Here is a 16,874-nt window from a genome sequence, read left to right as displayed (position 1 = left end):
GCCTTTTTATGGTGTTGTAATTTGATGCCAGGACTACTAAACAGGAAAGAAAATATATGAGAAGTATTTTTATATTTAGACGAGATCATAAAGGCAGAAAACACTTTTGCTCTGTTACAAAAACTTTACATATGAAGGTTTTGGTGCCTTGAATGATTCACTCTTAAATGTAAATTGTAATGTACATTTAATGAATAATGACTCATTATTATTGTTTTTTTAAATATGTTAACTATGAACATTTTAGAGGGATGTTTTTTAGGTTATCATTACCATAGTTTTACTGCTTCAGCCCACTTGAGATTAAACTAAGATGTACAGCCTCATAAACTATGACTCCTCCTGGTTTAACCAAATTAGCACTTAACAATATATTAACACTCAGGATGATATATATGTTAGATATCATCCTGAGGATGATATATTGGTCCAGGGTGTACCGGCCCCACTGCAACTCTGAATTGGTGAAGTGGAAGAAAACGGGTCAATATTTCAGTCATGAATGGAAATAATGGGCCAACTGACCAGCTGGCAGTTAGAAGACATTTAAAAAAAAAAAAAAAAAAAAAAATCACAAATGTCAGCACTGGCAGAGAAAAAAAAAGTATCAGCTGGGACCATGAATATTACTGTAACAATAACAATAATAATGATAATAATAATAAGAATAATACTAAGGTTTAGTACAAGCTGCCAAAAATACTTTTCTTGTATTTCAAAGGCTTTTATTAGGCACATAATTAGCAGCACAATTGTATGATGCATTAATCACAATACTAGCAGTAGATTACATGATATGTCAAAATATGAGCACTGAGGTCTGTGAACACTGGTTGATCCTGGTAGACACACATCATGTGACCAAATCTACACCCACATTCGTTGTTGTTGTTGTTATTAGGGTTTTTTATGACTAACATTAAAAAAAAAGTCATATGTATACGCATATCTCAACAGTACCAGTTTGGAAACTTGTTACTGCCACTGACAGAGCCTTTCACAACTTGGAAAACTGGGATTTTAATTCCAGAAAAATGAAAGATGGAACTTAATGACAAATCAAAACTGTGAGCAAATCGTCTTTAGATGAAAACAGGTTTCATTTTACAGCTTGGCAGCTGATTTGCTGGGTTGAGGTCCCAGCCATTTCTCTCCTGAAACAGAGAACAAAATGTGACTGAATAAGAAACTGCCAACAATAAGAAGGAAAAGTAGTGCCACTGCCAGAGTGCCAAACACCTTTTTGTTTGTTTTTGTAATTTTGAAATCATAGGTGATTTACAATAAAAACAAAACTAGAATAACTTTAATTGTTAGAGAGCAACAAGTTCAAAAAATAAGTGACAATTGATTCCTTAATATCGATTCAATATTCAGCTATAAAGAATTACTAAAAGAGCCAAAAGTATGCAAAGTCTTTCACTGACTACAAGTTAAGGTGTCATTTTATTCCATTTACTTGAGCCAGTTTGATAGTAAATTTGTAGAGATGGTAGAATCGTATTCTCACCGATGCAGTGGGCCATGAGCTCAAATCTGTCAGATCCAAAGAACATCTCTGGCTTTCCATCAACATGACACACAATCATGGGGAAACCAAAAGCCTGACAAGGATTTAGGAGGAGAGATTTGGGTTATAGCTGATGGTTTGTTTGTTTTTCACTTTGCTAGATCTACAAGAGGAGCTGAAGGACAACTGACCCCATAATCAAGAGCTGCCTGTGTTGTGCTTTTAAGCTTCTCTTTGACCTGCGTTGAGGTGGACATGGCCAACAGTTCTTTTATCTCACTTTCAGACAATCCAGCTTTCACTGCTGCCTGCAAAAACACAAAAAGTCTCAAAATTAAATTGTGCTTCTTAATTTTGTTTTAAATGCAGCCAGGATGTTAAAGAGTCTGCACCTCAGACAGCGACGCAGGTTCAGTGATGTCTTTGTCTTCACTCCAGATTCTTCTCCACAGCTCACGGGACACATTCACCACCTTCTCTCCATCCTTTTCTTTTTCTTGCACTGCTGCCACAAATCGCATTGCAGCCAAGCTGCCTAGAAGAAGAAAAAAAAAAAAAAAAAAGGGCACTAACATGCATCTGTTACCTGAACCACTATTGACAAAATCATGAGATGTCACATCTCAAGCCTAATATTTCAGTAAATCTCTTAATCTGCAGTTCTTTATTCGATCTTTGGTGAAAATCATTAAAAATTTTGAAGGAGGGTTTCTTATGAACCATACAACAGTATTTGGAATTGTTGGCTCTCTATAAAAAGGGAAGTAAACTTTCTTAGGTACACACATTCATTGCAAATATTGATTCAGCCAATCACATGGCAGAAATTCAATGCATTTAGACACGTGGACATGATTAAGACAACTTGCTGAAGTTCACACTGAGCATTTGAATAGGGAAGTAAGGTGATTTAAGTGACTTAAAATGTGGCATGGTTTTTGGTCCCAGACTGGTCTGAGTATTTCACAAACTGCTGATCTTCTGGGATTTACAGAGAATGGTCTAAAAAAAAAGAAAATATGACAGCGGTAGTTCTCTGGGGGAAAATATCTTCTTGTTACCAGAGCTGGTTTTGTCTGGTTTCTTGAAATGTCATCAGACGTCATCCAATAGAGCACCTTTAAGATGTTGCGTAACTGGAGACTCACGTCATGGATGTGCAGCAGCTGTGTGATCAACATGGACCAAAATCTTTGAGGAATTCTTATGAATTAAGGCAGTTCTCAAAGCACACGCGGGTCCTATCTGGTACTGGTGAGATGTACCTAATAAAGTGTCAAGTGTATATTGTGTTGTGCTTACAGCTTGTTTTGCCACAGCCAAGTGTTTTAAAGTATTAAATTAAATTTGCTTTGTGTTGCTTTAACACCATGTCACAAGTCATGACTACGACATTATCACTTACCCAAACTTTTGGGAGTTAAGAATAGTAGAGTTCAGTTTCCCATATCTGAAGATAATCTGTTTTAGTTGCATGTTTCCCCCCCTTAAAAAAACAACAAAAAGTAGTAGACACTTATGTTTTTCTTTAAATGTGGAACTTCTGTCAAAATCAAGCGTCATTGCTTCAGTTAAAATGTCTTTAGGGGTCAAATAAGGTCTAATAGGGTCAAATAGCTTGGGTCTAATAGTCCAATCAATAGACATTATAGAGCTGATTCTGCTTGTACCTTTCTGGACCATGACCTCAAAGGGGTCAGCAGGCAACTGCAAGGGGACACTGAAGTATTCTGCCAAGCGGTTGAGATCTTTTGTCATGTACCCGAACTTGTTAGGAACCAAACCAGGAGGCTTGTTGCCTGTCAAGAAAGAGAAATGTGAGAGCAAACAGAGTCAGTGCGCACCCGGATTTGACCGTGCAGCGTGTCCTGCAGCAGGTTTACAGGTGCCTGTCTGATCTTTACTGACCCGCTCCGTGCATGATGCCACCCAGAAACGCAGGGCGCAGTTTGAGGTCGATGTTCCAAACGTTTCTGTAGCGGCACATGACCTGCAAACACATGAGATATTTGCGCATCTCCTAAACAAACCGATCTGATGCTGTGGTGCACATCAAGACGGCACAAACCTCGAAACCAAGCCATGAATACGGAGAAACTACATCGTAGAACAACTCCACAACTTTTCTGGAGGTCATCCTGGGGTCAGCAGCCGCTCTTTGAGTTGTTAGCAAGAGCTTTAAATGAAGAGCAACAAAAACTAGTGATGGGACGTTCTGTATCGAGGCTTCGGAGCGTGTGTCGAGTAATGGAGGGGGCGTTTCCGCGAAGCGCGTATCGAGGCTTGCTTCATTTATGGGAGGAGCTGAAAATGATGACGTCCGAAGCCTCGCTGCCCGGCTGTACCACGTGACTGGTTCATGAAGTGGTTCGGACGATCTGATTTCCTCGTGTCAGCATTGTTCCCACATCATCATAATTAATGTTGTTCCAGGTTCAATATTGCAAGTGACCAATCACCTTCTTGTGACGTCATTCCTTTGCGACTTCGAAATACCCGCCTTCGAGTATTTCGAAATACAAGTGAAGAAGCGAAAAACCGCCGCCTGTCCGCCGAATTTGAAGTCAATTTAGGATACTTTCCTTTAATAAACGGTAAGCATTATACATATGTTCCTCACTTGGCTTGCTGTTTGTTTGCTAGCGATAGGCTACTTGACAACAGCATTAGCTAACCAGTGTTCTCTAGACCAGCGTTCCCCAACTTTTTGGGTGTTTCGTGGCCCGGGGGTTGGGTCAGGCAAAATTGCAGTAGCTTCCCTGATCATTTTACAAACATAAGTGAAGAGAATCTGGACTAAAAGGCCTAGACTTATGGTTGTGTGCTGAATCTATGAATCAAACTATCACCTGGAAACATAATTAATTGGTCCATAGCTGTGAAACTGGACATGAGTTCTTGATTCTATGGAGATTAACAGTAATCCAGAAATTTACAAATTTGTCCTGGGACATCGCGTAAATGTTGTCCCTGGGACATCGCGTAAATGTTGTCCCTGGGACATCGCGTAAATGTTGTCCCTGGGACATCATGTAGAAGTTGCCCTGGGACATCGTGTAGATGTTGTCCCTGGGACATCATGTTAAAGTTGCCAGAGACATACCATATGAAAGTTTAGCTTCTTTTAGCCCCTGTTTGTTTTATATTATTTTTTATATATATATATATATATATATATATATATATATATATATATATATATATATATATATATATATATTATATTTAATATTTACATTGTATTGCAAAAAACCCCAAAACAAGTTAAAATGAATTAATGAATATTGACTAATTAAACCTTCGTTATTTTTCCACCAGAAATGGACGACATAATTAGAAGAAGTGTTCTGAATGACGAAAAAAAAAAGAACTGGAAAAGACACACAACTTTGTGTGCATGTGTCACAATGCCAGGAGGACCCATTCAGTGTTGTGTTAGAAAAATTGAACTCATTAACCCTTCATGGACATTATAAATGTTTAAATGTTGCCTCAGGTAAAGACAGGAAAAGAGACTATTACAAATTCAACTGCATCAGAGCTGGGGAAAAAAGTCGAAACAGCTACAGAGCAGTGGGCTGTAAGGCCTATGTTTCATTTAAAGTACTCAAATGTTGGAAAGACCACACAGTCATCGTGCAGCGTACATATGATAAGCATGATGGGCATGATCCTTCGGACCCAAAAGACGCACATTTCAACAATATTTCCAGTGATTTGAGGAGGAAGATTGAGGAACTGCTTTCCCTTGGAACTAAGCCAGCCATCGTACTAACCAAATGTCATAAATGGGCCAAAGAACATGGACACAGAGATCTTCACAACAGAGAGCATTTTGTCACACCACGTGACATTGACAGTGTTAGAACCTGCATGATGAGGAAGAAGCACTTTAACTGTGGAGACAGTCAAAGTGTACATACCTTACTTAATGGAAAACATCAAGAAGTTCTCTTCTATCAACCATACACATCTGACCAAGAACTAATGATTGTTTTGCAGACACCTGTAATGAAATCAAACATGGAGAACTATGCAAAACAGTTAGTATTTGTTGACACCACGCACTGCGTTAACCAGTATTCATTTCCCTTATTCACACTTGTTGTAAGAGATGATCATGGGCATGGAGTCCCTGTGGCCTATGCTATTGTCAGCAACGAAAGTCAGAAAACCCTGGAAACTGTTCTTGGAATAGTTTGTGAGCATTTCCCAACTTCCCCGAGGTAAATAATACATTGACAGCTATTAATTTTGAAATAATTCCTTTTCAAAAAAGTTATAACATGCCAGAATCTAATGCTATAGCTGCAGCATGGGCTGCAAAAAACTTTCCTTTCCAGTTGTTAAAGTTATTCCTATAGGCTGTATGCAGTATTTTATATATCTACTTGTGAGTTGAAATGTTTAATTTGGCATTGAAGTGGTGCTTTGAGATAGCAAAAACATTTTCATACTGTTTAATCTCATTTAGTGTTTTCTTTTTTTCTGTAGAGCATTTATGGTTGACAAAGACTTTGCGGAAATAAATGCTTTGCAGAAGGTTTTTCCAGAGTCAGCTATCCTTCTATGCTGGTACCATGTCTTGCAGGTAAACCACATTGTTTTCTTTTCACGTTGTCTAAGATGCACCTGAAACACATTTTTACAACAGGGTCCTGTTGTTATGATTTGCCTCATTGTGATATTCACCTACTCAGGTTAATGAATATAAAGGGATAAAATGTTGAGTGACTATGTCCATCCATTTAAGACCACAGTGCACTCATCTTCTGGTGGCTGCTTCCCAAAGCTCTTTTTGACATTTAAAAATATGTTTGCCTGGTTGATTTCTGTAATGCACAGGTCCTCTTGTCCAGTGAGTGACAAAGTTATTTTTGGACGTCAGCTTTCTTTTATGCTTTTTGTACAGCTGCTCCTCTGTCTCTCTCTCCAGATTAACTTTTTTTCTCTTACATTCACAGGCTGTTAATCGATGGCTTTCAAAATCAGAGTCCGGGGTCCATGGGCTTTCTAACACCCAAAAGAGAAATGAAATCATTTCTTTCTTTTGTAAGCTGAAAGCTTGCACATCTGTAAGTGTAATTTGTCTATTTCACATTTTGATTTCTTGATTACACTAAGAGCATAATAACTTTCAGTTGCTAAAAAAAGTTACAGAGAGATACAAAATAGATTTTTGAAACAATTTCTAAAACTGGCTTCTTATCTTGCTTATCAAAACAAGTACTTAAGCTGTGCAGAACATCATTGTGTCACCCACTGTGCAGTAGAACTTGTGAGTGGGATTCTTTCACAGACAGATGCTGAAACCAAATATGCTTATAGGTTTAGTGTTCCTTCTTAGCCATTGTAAGGGAAGAAATAATTGCTTCTTAATACAAAAACACGACATATTATTAATAACTTAAAATTCTTAATGTTATTCAATAAAAGGAAAAGGGCTTCAATACATAATATTAAAGATTTCAATAGGTCTGTTAAATGGATTGAAATATATTCTGTTGCATCCAATTCTCTTAGGAGGACGACTTTAAAGCCACATCAGCAGAGTTCTGCCAGACATTTAAGCAATACCCTTTGGTGTGCCAGTATTTTCAGAAGCACTGGGAAGGCATTGGCCACATGTGGTGTGACTACGGCCGTCGCTTCAGTCACGCTCGTTCTGAAACAAACAATGTGATTGAAAGGTATGATTTATTATTTTGACCTCATTCGATTGTATTGCTGAAAAAAAGATATTATGCTTTAATCCAAGAGGCTAAACTGAGTAGGTTCGTCATGTCATTGCCAGAACAGGTTTTAGGCAAATCCTTTAAATTCTAGCAGCGTGAGTAGGTGGATTTGCCTAAATCAGCTAAACCGGCACAGAGCATTCCTTTATAAAAGACGTGTGCAATAGGTATTCCAATTTTTTTAAAAATAATACAGTCTTGATTAAAACTTTAAATTCCTTCAATTACAGTTACTAATCATTTCAAATAACTGTTTTTCAGATTTTTCCACCGCCTGAAATGCCAGTTTTTATCTGGCTACAAGAATAGGCGTCTGGATGATCTGATTGAAGTGCTCCTAGGGAAGGCCGACGACTACTTCTCAGTCATAAAAACCCTGCAAGATGTGGGCCGCATGAAAAACAGGTTTGCTGACACCTTGCCTCAAGTTTCAGACTCTGCTTCAAGACTGATGGAAAGTGGTTGGGCTCTTAAAATTACAGTCAAGAACAGCCATGGAGTTAATGCATATCAAGTCCCATCTGAGTCAAGAGAAGACATGGTGTATGATGTCTGCCCTGTTGAGTCCTACTGCAACTGTACATATGGCTTACGAGGACTTCTTTGCAAGCATCTAGTGTTACTTGCAAAATTAGCAGAGGCTGACAATGACATCTATCCAAACATGGAAACAGACCTTGGCAAGAATTGCAGTGAAAGAAAGGCATTACTTTGTACACTGTGAGGACTTGAAAGTGATAAAAATGCCAAGTTTGTTTGGAAATCTGTGTTTTTTTGCATCGGCTGAAACACTTCAGTGCACTTGTTGTACGTTCTCTCACTATAACACATGTGCTTGCCTGAAGGTGGCTTGTAGCCATTTTAAACAAATGAAAAACTCTCTGAAAAGTCCTCTATCAACTTTGAATGACACTCCTGTAGTTGAAAGCACAGACAAAAAATGCACAGAAGATGCAGTTGGAAAACTAAATGCTGTTTTAGACACAGTTAAACAGTGGGCATTCATTCCAGAGGGTATTACTGCAATGATAGATGAACTGCATACAAATGTCTTAAAAACAAAACAAGTAGGCAAAAGTATATGCCAGTACGAAATAAAGACGACAGATAATGCACGCAAAATTAGGCCATTGTATTCTAGCAAGAAACGTTCGGCCAGCATCGACATTCCAACAGTCTGTGAAAATGAATGTGAACAGTCGATAACCACTGAAAGAGAGACATCCTCTGGAGAAAATGAAAACCTTTTGGAATACAAAACAAAAAAGAGAAGAGTTAAAGCTAAGTATATGCACAAGTAGACTTTTGTGTGACATTTCAAAGGGACTGCATCCATTACTTCTGTTTATTGAAACCTAAAGCTGAATAGCTGTCTTAATTTTCTGCCAAGGAACAGATGAAAAGAAATTGTTTGGTCTCTCAAGCAGTTGTTATTTATGTGTGTTATTCATTACTTTGGCTTGGTTGCTGTTTTTGATACAAATTCATCTGTGCCCATTGTAATATTTTCATATGTTACTATTTTTATATTGCTATGCATTATAAATAAAGGATTACTTATTACTATTAAAGGTCTGCATTTGTAATTGTTGGTATTATTTATAAAATATGCGCTCTTAAGTTTTTTGCTCCATAAAACGATACCTGTCACTATCAGCTGTTGAGAATCCTGGCTCATACAAAATAGAAGTAAAAGGTTTCAACATCCAGCCTTTTTATGATTAAATACAAAGTGTAATAACAGAGTTATTGGGGTGTGATTTTGTTAATAGTTAGTCTTAAGTATAAGTTTAATAGTAATGAGTAAGAAAATATAGCCAGAATAATGGAATGAGACTAACACCTGACCTCACACTGAGATTTGGTATGAAGTGGCATGTTTGTGCTAATGCTGACATTGGGGCTCAGAGTTCCTCTGTGTGTATATATTTGTGAACGTTAACTTGGCTAATGTCCAAGGGTTTGACTGCTTTCCTGTTGGATTGTATCACAAAGAACAGGGATAAGAGCACCAGTGGCCGTGCACACCCTCATCTCTCTCCTTCACCCGATCATTAGTGTTGGAAACCGGCATTAGCTCAGAGTAGATTAGACTTCAGTATAGTGCAAGTGATTTGATTTTATGATTATTTGATTCAGTTTTTTCTGTGTTCAAGCTCAATTACTTTAATAAAATATGTTGAATTCAAACAAATAAATAAACAAATAAACTGTGGACATTACCCTTTTAAACCTTTCTGAAACAAGACAGGTAAAAACCAGTGTATAAAAGTTTACATAGGTATAAATAGCTCTAACACTTTACTCCAGCCTGGCGTCCACACATGTGGACATCACATTTTGGGTTATTTAGACCAAAATACTAAATCTTGATCAACAAGTGCCTGATATACAGTTATGAGGACATTATACTGCAACTGTTCTATCGAAATTTCAAATTAATGTCCTCATATGTGGCTCTCATTTTTCTCAGAAACAAAAATTAGGTAAAAAAAAAACAAAACCTGGTAATTCTTTCTTTTTACATTCATCGGGTTCCAATCGGCCCAAATATCAAAGAGAAATTAAAAATGCATGCCATGGAAGATTTCGGGTCTTAGGGGGTTAAAATGACCAGACCCCTCCGGCCTGTTTTCCAGGCCACTAAATTAAACCCAGTCAATTACCAATTGAACAGAATAAAAACCTACGAGGTCCACTAATAGTCCAAAAGTCCAAATCTTTAATAGAAAAGACAGGCAGAACTCAAACAAACAATAATCCAAACGAGGAGCATATATACACACTGGAAAGTAAATAATTATAAGTTATTAAATCAGACTAATTAAATACAGTAAAACTAATAAGGGAAGACGAACACACGGGAAATAAAAATAACAGTGTAAACATACCAAAACTCAAAATAAAACAGGAAAGCTACTACAAACCGAGTGTGACACAATTACATTCATATTGAAACATATGTGATAATTTTCTTTCTTTGTAGCATTTTTAAGATATGTGTTAGAACAGTCATTATGCTGTTTGGATTAGGAACCAATCATTTTTGCCAAATAGTTAACACAAACTTAGAACAACAATGAACAATTTTCAAGATTCTGATTTACAGAACAAACAAAAGTCACAAAAGGTTTCATTATTTAAGAGACAAGATCAAGTTTTTCACACAGGAATGAAATGACAGAATCCAGTGCAGCGGGGCCAAAGGTGTGTGTCAGCAAACTGAAGGTTGAGGAATCAGTCAGCTCATGTTTAAGATTGTGTTGGATTTTGAGAAGAGTCTGTCTGTTATTAGAAAGTAAGATTAACAATGTTACACCAATAACCCAAATACGGGGAAATGACAAATAATACCAAAAAAGATACAACTTTCATATTGTTTTACTAACTTACTTTGTCATATCAGCACTTGAATGGTCGATGCCTTTACAGACCATGTCTGTTGTGACATCGCAGGCCAATCTTCCGGCAAACCCGAGGGCTAGCTCCCCAGCCTCCTCCTCACTCAGAACACTAAACACTGTTACTTTAGTTTTGGCCTTCTTAGGCCTGTCAAGAATCATTGCAGGCAGTTTGGCTTTACGGCCCTAAAAAAGAAAAAGTGCAAACACCAAAAGAGCAGAGAGAGACACACACACGCGCACAAAGTTAAATGCTTTTGTTTACATGGTGTAATTGTGTATATGTTGCAGCAAATGCACAATTTCCAGCCACATTGTCACTTCATTGATACGAGTAACCCGGATTTATTTCAGGTGACATCAAAATCACGAAATGTATACCTACCCCAATCAAACCTCTGAAAACATGAACTGACATGTTCTCTGCGTTGATTCTGCGCTTGATCTCGTCTTCTGTTATTGTGTAGGTTTTCTTTTTTGAGCTTGGTACAGATAAGCGACCATGCACTCTGTAAACTGTACTAGTTCCTTCTGAATCAGTTTGGAATTCTGTATCTGCATCGATCCTGTCAACATCATCAGCAGCAGCATTATCTGTACTCAGACTTGTGCCGTATACTTCTGCTTCTTTTTCGTTGTCTTCAGTCTGTGTACCTTCATCTCTTTCAGTCTGTGTACCTTCATCTCTGACTGTCAGTCTTCCTATCTCACTGTTACTTGTCGATTTGCTGCAGATGTTCTCTCCCTTAGGAACTTTTCCTTTGTCATTCGCTGCCTGATGCTTTCCCTGATGACATTCTTCACTGGCTACTTCTATTGCTCCTCCTGTATAGCCACCCACTATGCTGCACAACTCCTTTCCCTCTGCTGTGCTGCACTGTGCTGTTACATAAAGAAGAATGATATAAACAGCACTATATCAATTTAATTGTGAAGAGAAATCCCCACAATACGACACAGTTATGTCTAAAATAGTTTTGTGTAAAAACTGGATCTTGAAACGTCCACTTTAATTACACAGTCCGGGTGTGCAAAGGCAAAATTACGAAATTTTTTTCACTTTAAACATTTTTGGACATTGTTTAGTTATATTGTGACTTACTCTCACAGAAGATACAGATGCCACAAACAGACTTTGAACAACGCATGTGCTTGTATGCACCACATTTCTGGCACTGCACCTGTGAATTAAAAAAAAAAGAAGAAGAAGAAATAAACAAACAAAAAGCAAATGAACAAAGTCCATTAAATAAACAATCTATATGGCTAAGGACATGTCATAGTGTACCCGGTCTTTGGCTGCAATCACACACCAGCACTGACTGCACTTCCTAGTTCGATCTGCAAAATATAATTTGTTTAAGTACAAGTTACATTTTCCAATGTTAGAGAAAAAGAAGGCAGCTAATTTTATCTTTACCTATTGAGGAAAATAAGTAGTGGCAAAGTCGGGACCTGAGCTTTGTGATTTCAGTGTTGTACTCCTCCACTTGTGTTTTACCGTCAATGAGAGATTGGGCAAACTAATAATTGACGAAGAAGAAAAAAAAAAAAAGAAAGAACAAAAAGAATTAGATTAACAAAGAAATGTTTGTTTGTTTTTAACCCCCCCCCCGAGAAAAAAAAACAAAAACAGAGCAACCAAAGCGAAGCATTACTGCTGAAATGGTTCAATCTACAAAAAAAATTGAGATTTTACCATCCTGCCTCTAAGGCTTTAAAAACTGAATAGGCAAAAATGTAAACATTACTTATATAGGTTAAAGCTATAGTTTTCAGTACCATTATGACATGCACTCCACATGAGTTCCCATCCTGTTGATGTGGGTGGCTCACATGTGACAAGGTCCACTCTCCAGCGCAGCCTCTTGCTGAAGCAAATGAGCTGAGAGATCGCAGTTATTACAAATAAAAAGCATATAGAGAAATCAATAACCACGTTCGGTAATGATTTCAATTAAATTAAATATGTTATGTTAAATATGTTAATTAATTACCTCCAGTTTTTCAACACCGCACTTTTTCTGACCTCCGACTCGCCAAATGAATTCATATAGACTATGGTCCTCTTGGGTATGTCACAAAACTGTTTTGTAAAAAGATGGATATGGTAGGCTTGGGCCTTGAGCTTTCCTAATGAGGGACACTGAAAAGTATCATGCACTAGAGAGAGTGCAAAATCTGTGCAACTTACAAACAAGGTCCAGTGGCTGCCGTTTTCCAGACAGGCTCCAATCAATTTCTCATACATCTGAAAGATGTTTTTCTGGAAATAAAAATAATGTGACAAGTATGTTTTTCTGTCAAGAATGACACTGCAAAACTGCAAAAGCTTGTCAGGTGAGACTTGTAATTAATTCTGCAGATACACAAACATATAGAAAGTGTCATTTTTGGTTTACATTAATTAATTTCTATAGTGTGTACAAAACAAATCAAGACCACAGACTCAACACGCACCACTCAATTTTTGGTGTTCTTTATCAGTTGGCCAAGACAGAAATGTTTTAATCTGTGTGCATTGCTTTTGAACAAGTCTTTACACAGAAAAGGTTTCAGAAAGGTATTTTTCAGGTTCTTCTGACAAGGCTTCAATTTTGGAAAATGCTGTTTGTTTATAGTGGCAACTTATAAACCCTTTGTGATAAGAACATAGTTACCACAGTCCAAGTCATACCTTCAAAAAGTATGCACTTTGTGCTCTTGTGGACCCATCCAAAATTTTTCCAGTGATTTGGCTTGGTATTGGATAAATGTGAGGGAAATTCTATAAAAATAACATAAATACATGTTTTCAAATACATTACAAAAAACGTAAACATGCTATGTCATTATGATCAAACAAGCTTTTCAACATACCTCACACTGCAAATAGATTAGGCCATCTATTACCTTATAAAACAAATAAATAAATACATATAAATAAAAACAGAACTAAGGAATACGATTCATTAAGTAAATTGTACAATAAAGTGTATTTAAAGCAGAATTTAACATTAGTTTTATGACAACATAAAAGGATTTTTATGTCAAGAGGTACCTCATCTGAAATGTTAGTCTGGTCAAACAGGGATTTCAAACTTGAAATACCAATAGAGTTTGGTCCAGCTACTCCCACAAGGTAATCTGTGAGAAAGCATATGCTGTAGTCAACAGATATCATTTTCTTTTTGCATGCTGCAACCATCATCCATTTCAGTCTTCTAGGAGCTTTGTCTGGTTGTAGTTCTTTTTTCTCCTCCTCTCCCCTCATCTATTAATTAAATTGTTTTCTGACCTTCCTAACTGTTTCCGACCTGTCTTCCCAATGTGATGTTTAAGCAATATATGTATGGTCAGAAGGGGGTGAAATTTTCATTGCAGTTGTACGTGTAACATTGCATGTGATAATAAAAGGCTTGATTGGTTGATTATTCAACATGAGTTGACATTTACCTGACATTGTGAAGGAGTCACAGTTTCTGTAAGGGTGTAAGAACATAACATGTGGATTTGTTACACTTCTTTTTCACAAGTTAATAACAATCAATAATTTTCATTCCATTATTTACAAGCTATCACACGATGTCCCTGGGACAACATTTACACGATGTCCCAGGGACAACATCTACACGATGTCCCTGGGTCAACATTTACACGATGTCCCAGGGACAACAATTACACGATGTCCCAGGGACAACAATTACGCGATGTCCCAGGGACAACATTTACGCGATGTCCCAGGGACAACATTTACGCGATGTCCCAGGGACAACATTTACGCGATGTCCCAGGGACAACATTTACGCGATGTCCCAGGGACAACATTTACGCGATGTACCAGGACAAATTTGTAAATTTCTGGATTACTGTTAATCTCCATAGAATCAAGAACTCATGTCCAGTTTCACAGCTATGGACCAGTTAATTATGTTTCCAGGTGATAGTTTGATTCATAGATTCAGCACACAACCATAAGTCTAGGCCTTTTAGTCCAGATTCTCTTCACTTATGTTTGTAAAATGATCAGGGAAGCTACTGCAATTTTGCCTGACCCAACCCCCGGGCCACGAAACACCCAAAAAGTTGGGGAACACTGGTCTAGAGAACACTGGTTAGCTAATGCTGTTGTCAAGTAGCCTATCGCTAGCAAACAAACAGCAAGCCAAGTGAGGAACATATGTATAATGCTTACCGTTTATTAAAGGAAAGTATCCTAAATTGACTTCAAATTCGGCGGACAGGCGGCGGTTTTTCGCTTCTTCACTTGTATTTCGAAATAATCGAAGGCGGGTATTTCGAAGTCGCAAAGGAATGACGTCACAAGAAGGTGATTGGTCACTTGCAATGTTGAACCTGGAACAACATTAATTATGATGATGTGGGAACAATGCTGACACGAGGAAATCAGATCGTCCAAGTGGTTCGAACTTTGCCGCGAGATATGACAGCGATATAAACCCCTCAGACTTCATTCAAAAATGTGGGTGTTTGATGGAGAGTTGCGGTTAGTGAGAGTTTGGAGACCGTATGGAGGTTTATGAGAGTGAGGAAAGTCAGGAGAGAATGGAGCCAGCTAAGAAGAGGAGGATGTCCTCCCCTGTGTGGGAACATTTTGATCTTATTCCTCCCAACAAGGTATGTAAATTTCTACAGAAGATGTATTTTCATGATACTGATGGTGCAATACAATTTATGTTGAGCTGTCTTGACTTTTGTACAAGGTGAAGTGTTTGCTATGTGCCAGGGAGCTGGGATATAACAGCAACACCTCATCCATGCTTAGGCACTACAGAGCTTTGCATGAGAATAAGGGGGACACCGATCGTGGAGCAAGACCAGGTGAGCCATCAAATGCAATGATAATATAGGATGCAGTAATGTTACTAAATGATATAACAATATTATACAACTGTTATAAGTTACGTGTGTGATATTTATATTTGTGCTTTATCTTTATTGTCTTTCCTCAGGAGAACAATCTCAAATAGATGAAGACCTGGTCAGCATGGTGATTGAGGACTCCCAGCCATTTAGCATTGTGGAGGACAAAGGATTCAAAAGATTTGTTAAATCATTAAATCCTAGCTATGTTCTCCCCACTAAAAAGGTCATAAAAGCAGTGAAAATTTAGTTTTTACAGAATAAAATGTGAACAGGCAGTGTGTAGCTGTCCATACCTCAACGTTACAAAAGCACAACCACTGTCCACACCCCAACCACACCTCACCTCACAGTAAATGATCATTTCCATTTCAAGCATTTCCAAATAATCATTTCCCATACTGCCACTATAAATATACACAGTATACTGCCATCACTACAATATACATGTTTTACACACTCCTTTTGTTGTTGACATTTACAGGCTGTGTGCAAAATGCCACACTCTTCAAATTCATGCCAGCTATTATTTTTACGTCCAGTAGGTGTCCTGCTAGAGCAAATGAAGCTTCATGAAGCTTCGCGTTGGGGTGAACCAATTGGATGAAAAGCTTCAGTGCTTCATGGGGCTTCATCTGCCCATCACTACTGCTCGGGCTTAGCAGAAATAAAACTAATCGCAGCAAAGACCGCGAGCAGAAACCACTCGTTGTTTTTAACAGTTAGCTACAACCGATGCTATATTAAATGGTGTTAAAGACGGAGTTAAAAAACGATAGCAGGAGTTAGCCTGAGCTAGATAAATAACGAAAAAGCTCAGTAGCAGTATCTGACCACAAGGGGGACCGAAATGATTTCGCCTACCTGCTCTAAAAGCTACAAATCAGGTGGTACAGAACAGCCAAAAGCCTTCCGCACGGGCTTCTTCTTCTTGAATGCTTAGCAGGCAAGACAGCCTACATGTGCATTACTGCCACCTACCGACTTCGAGCAGTAGTTCACTCTCTGATAACCCTAAAGACAACCATGACGATTACAAACTTACGCGCCAAAGCACGGGTGTGAAACATAAGGCTCGGGGGCCTGGCAAATACTCCAAACCGGCCCATTGTACTGCTTTAGAAAATCTGAAGAAGGACATACATTTTTGACTTTTTATTGTATTTTCACAAGTTTTACACCTTTTCCTACTGATAAACACCTCTTCCATAGCTATTCATGCGACAACAAAGGAATAAAGTAATAGATATTTAATAAATGACAGAAAAGTGCCAGTTTTCCACTATCTAATATATATCTACTATAAAAATGTCCGGGTTTTTTTTTTTTTTTTTTTTTGCTATGAATAAACTTTGTCTTTTATAT

The 16,874-nt window shown here is 37.9% G+C and overlaps 4 protein-coding genes across 8 annotated transcripts; 2 read left to right on the top strand and 2 right to left on the bottom strand.

Moving 5' to 3' along the window:
* Window positions 1–703: 703 nt before the first annotated feature.
* Window positions 704–3,775, bottom strand: LOC147319132 (glutathione S-transferase kappa 1-like). Its single transcript, XM_086311486.1, has 7 exons — window positions 3,579–3,775; window positions 3,419–3,500; window positions 3,181–3,309; window positions 1,903–2,045; window positions 1,702–1,818; window positions 1,511–1,604; window positions 704–1,154 (listed from the first exon to the last, which is right to left on the bottom strand). The coding sequence occupies exons 1-7, from the start codon at window positions 3,645–3,647 to the stop codon at window positions 1,105–1,107; spliced, it is 684 nt and encodes a 227-aa protein (XP_086167612.1). The 5' UTR covers window positions 3,648–3,775; the 3' UTR covers window positions 704–1,104.
* Window positions 3,776–3,885: 110 nt separating this feature from the next.
* LOC147319131 (uncharacterized) lies at window positions 3,886–10,160 on the top strand. Of its 2 annotated transcripts, XM_086311479.1 has the most exons (6): window positions 3,886–4,104; window positions 4,829–5,736; window positions 6,005–6,101; window positions 6,475–6,585; window positions 7,034–7,200; window positions 7,507–10,160. In XM_086311479.1, exons 2-6 carry the CDS (start codon window positions 4,862–4,864, stop codon window positions 7,967–7,969), a joined length of 1,713 nt encoding a protein of 570 aa, XP_086167605.1. In that variant the 5' UTR covers window positions 3,886–4,104; window positions 4,829–4,861; the 3' UTR covers window positions 7,970–10,160. The 2 variants fall into 2 exon arrangements, with proteins under 2 accessions (XP_086167605.1, XP_086167606.1); XM_086311480.1 differs by lacking the exon at window positions 3,886–4,104 and having other exon boundaries at window positions 5,594–5,903.
* On the bottom strand, window positions 9,945–15,998 carry LOC147319130 (uncharacterized). 4 transcript variants are annotated; one of them, XM_086311485.1, is made up of 13 exons: window positions 14,821–15,979; window positions 13,687–14,107; window positions 13,506–13,538; window positions 13,324–13,413; window positions 12,841–12,912; window positions 12,644–12,732; window positions 12,429–12,531; window positions 12,067–12,169; window positions 11,935–11,987; window positions 11,749–11,827; window positions 11,032–11,528; window positions 10,639–10,832; window positions 9,945–10,530 (listed from the first exon to the last, which is right to left on the bottom strand). In XM_086311485.1, the coding sequence occupies exons 2-13, from the start codon at window positions 13,897–13,899 to the stop codon at window positions 10,386–10,388; spliced, it is 1,671 nt and encodes a 556-aa protein (XP_086167611.1). In that variant the 5' UTR covers window positions 13,900–14,107; window positions 14,821–15,979; the 3' UTR covers window positions 9,945–10,385. The 4 variants fall into 4 exon arrangements, with proteins under 4 accessions (XP_086167611.1, XP_086167608.1, XP_086167607.1 ...); XM_086311482.1 differs by lacking the exon at window positions 9,945–10,530 and having other exon boundaries at window positions 10,690–11,528; window positions 12,644–12,912; window positions 13,687–13,772; window positions 14,082–14,107; window positions 14,821–15,998; XM_086311481.1 differs by lacking the exons at window positions 9,945–10,530; window positions 14,821–15,979 and having other exon boundaries at window positions 10,690–11,528; window positions 12,644–12,912; window positions 13,687–13,772; window positions 14,082–14,217.
* On the top strand, window positions 15,031–16,283 carry LOC147319129 (uncharacterized). Its single transcript, XM_086311487.1, has 3 exons — window positions 15,031–15,263; window positions 15,350–15,467; window positions 15,599–16,283. The coding sequence occupies exons 1-3, from the start codon at window positions 15,156–15,158 to the stop codon at window positions 15,757–15,759; spliced, it is 387 nt and encodes a 128-aa protein (XP_086167613.1). The 5' UTR covers window positions 15,031–15,155; the 3' UTR covers window positions 15,760–16,283.
* Window positions 16,284–16,874: the final 591 nt, after the last annotated feature.

This window comes from Aulonocara sp. 'chitande type north' Nkhata Bay, linkage group LG11 (assembly GCF_057382095.1).
Source record: "Aulonocara sp. 'chitande type north' Nkhata Bay isolate Kocher_YH1m ecotype deep benthic linkage group LG11, A_spYH_male_GT1.1, whole genome shotgun sequence".
In the NCBI taxonomy this organism is placed as follows: Eukaryota; Metazoa; Chordata; class Actinopteri; order Cichliformes; family Cichlidae; genus Aulonocara; species Aulonocara sp. 'chitande type north' Nkhata Bay.
Note: the sequence above shows the minus strand (reverse complement) of the source record. Positions and strands in the feature narration are given on the sequence as shown.

Excerpts from the sequence above, each read along its gene's own strand:
- LOC147319131 (XM_086311479.1), top strand. The coding sequence starts at position 4,862 with ATGACGAAAAAAAAAAGAACTGGAAAAGACACACAACTTTGTGTGCAT. Across the intron at positions 5,737-6,004 it reads CATTTCCCAACTTCCCCGAG|AGCATTTATGGTTGACAAAG; the intron begins GTAAATAATACA and ends TTTTTTCTGTAG. Across the intron at positions 7,201-7,506 it reads ACAAACAATGTGATTGAAAG|ATTTTTCCACCGCCTGAAAT; the intron begins GTATGATTTATT and ends ACTGTTTTTCAG.
- LOC147319129 (XM_086311487.1), top strand. The coding sequence starts at position 15,156 with ATGGAGGTTTATGAGAGTGAGGAAAGTCAGGAGAGAATGGAGCCAGCT. Across the intron at positions 15,264-15,349 it reads ATCTTATTCCTCCCAACAAG|GTGAAGTGTTTGCTATGTGC; the intron begins GTATGTAAATTT and ends CTTTTGTACAAG. Across the intron at positions 15,468-15,598 it reads CGATCGTGGAGCAAGACCAG|GAGAACAATCTCAAATAGAT; the intron begins GTGAGCCATCAA and ends GTCTTTCCTCAG.
- LOC147319132 (XM_086311486.1), bottom strand. The coding sequence starts at position 3,647 with ATGACCTCCAGAAAAGTTGTGGAGTTGTTCTACGATGTAGTTTCTCCG. Across the intron at positions 3,310-3,418 it reads TGGCATCATGCACGGAGCGG|GCAACAAGCCTCCTGGTTTG; the intron begins GTCAGTAAAGAT and ends CTTTCTTGACAG. Across the intron at positions 2,046-3,180 it reads TGAGGTCATGGTCCAGAAAG|GCAGCTTGGCTGCAATGCGA; the intron begins GTACAAGCAGAA and ends TTCTTCTTCTAG.
- LOC147319130 (XM_086311485.1), bottom strand. The coding sequence starts at position 13,899 with ATGAGGGGAGAGGAGGAGAAAAAAGAACTACAACCAGACAAAGCTCCT. Across the intron at positions 12,733-12,840 it reads GCAGCCACTGGACCTTGTTT|TTTTGTGACATACCCAAGAG; the intron begins GTAAGTTGCACA and ends TTTACAAAACAG. Across the intron at positions 11,828-11,934 it reads TGATTGCAGCCAAAGACCGG|GTGCAGTGCCAGAAATGTGG; the intron begins GTACACTATGAC and ends TTTAATTCACAG.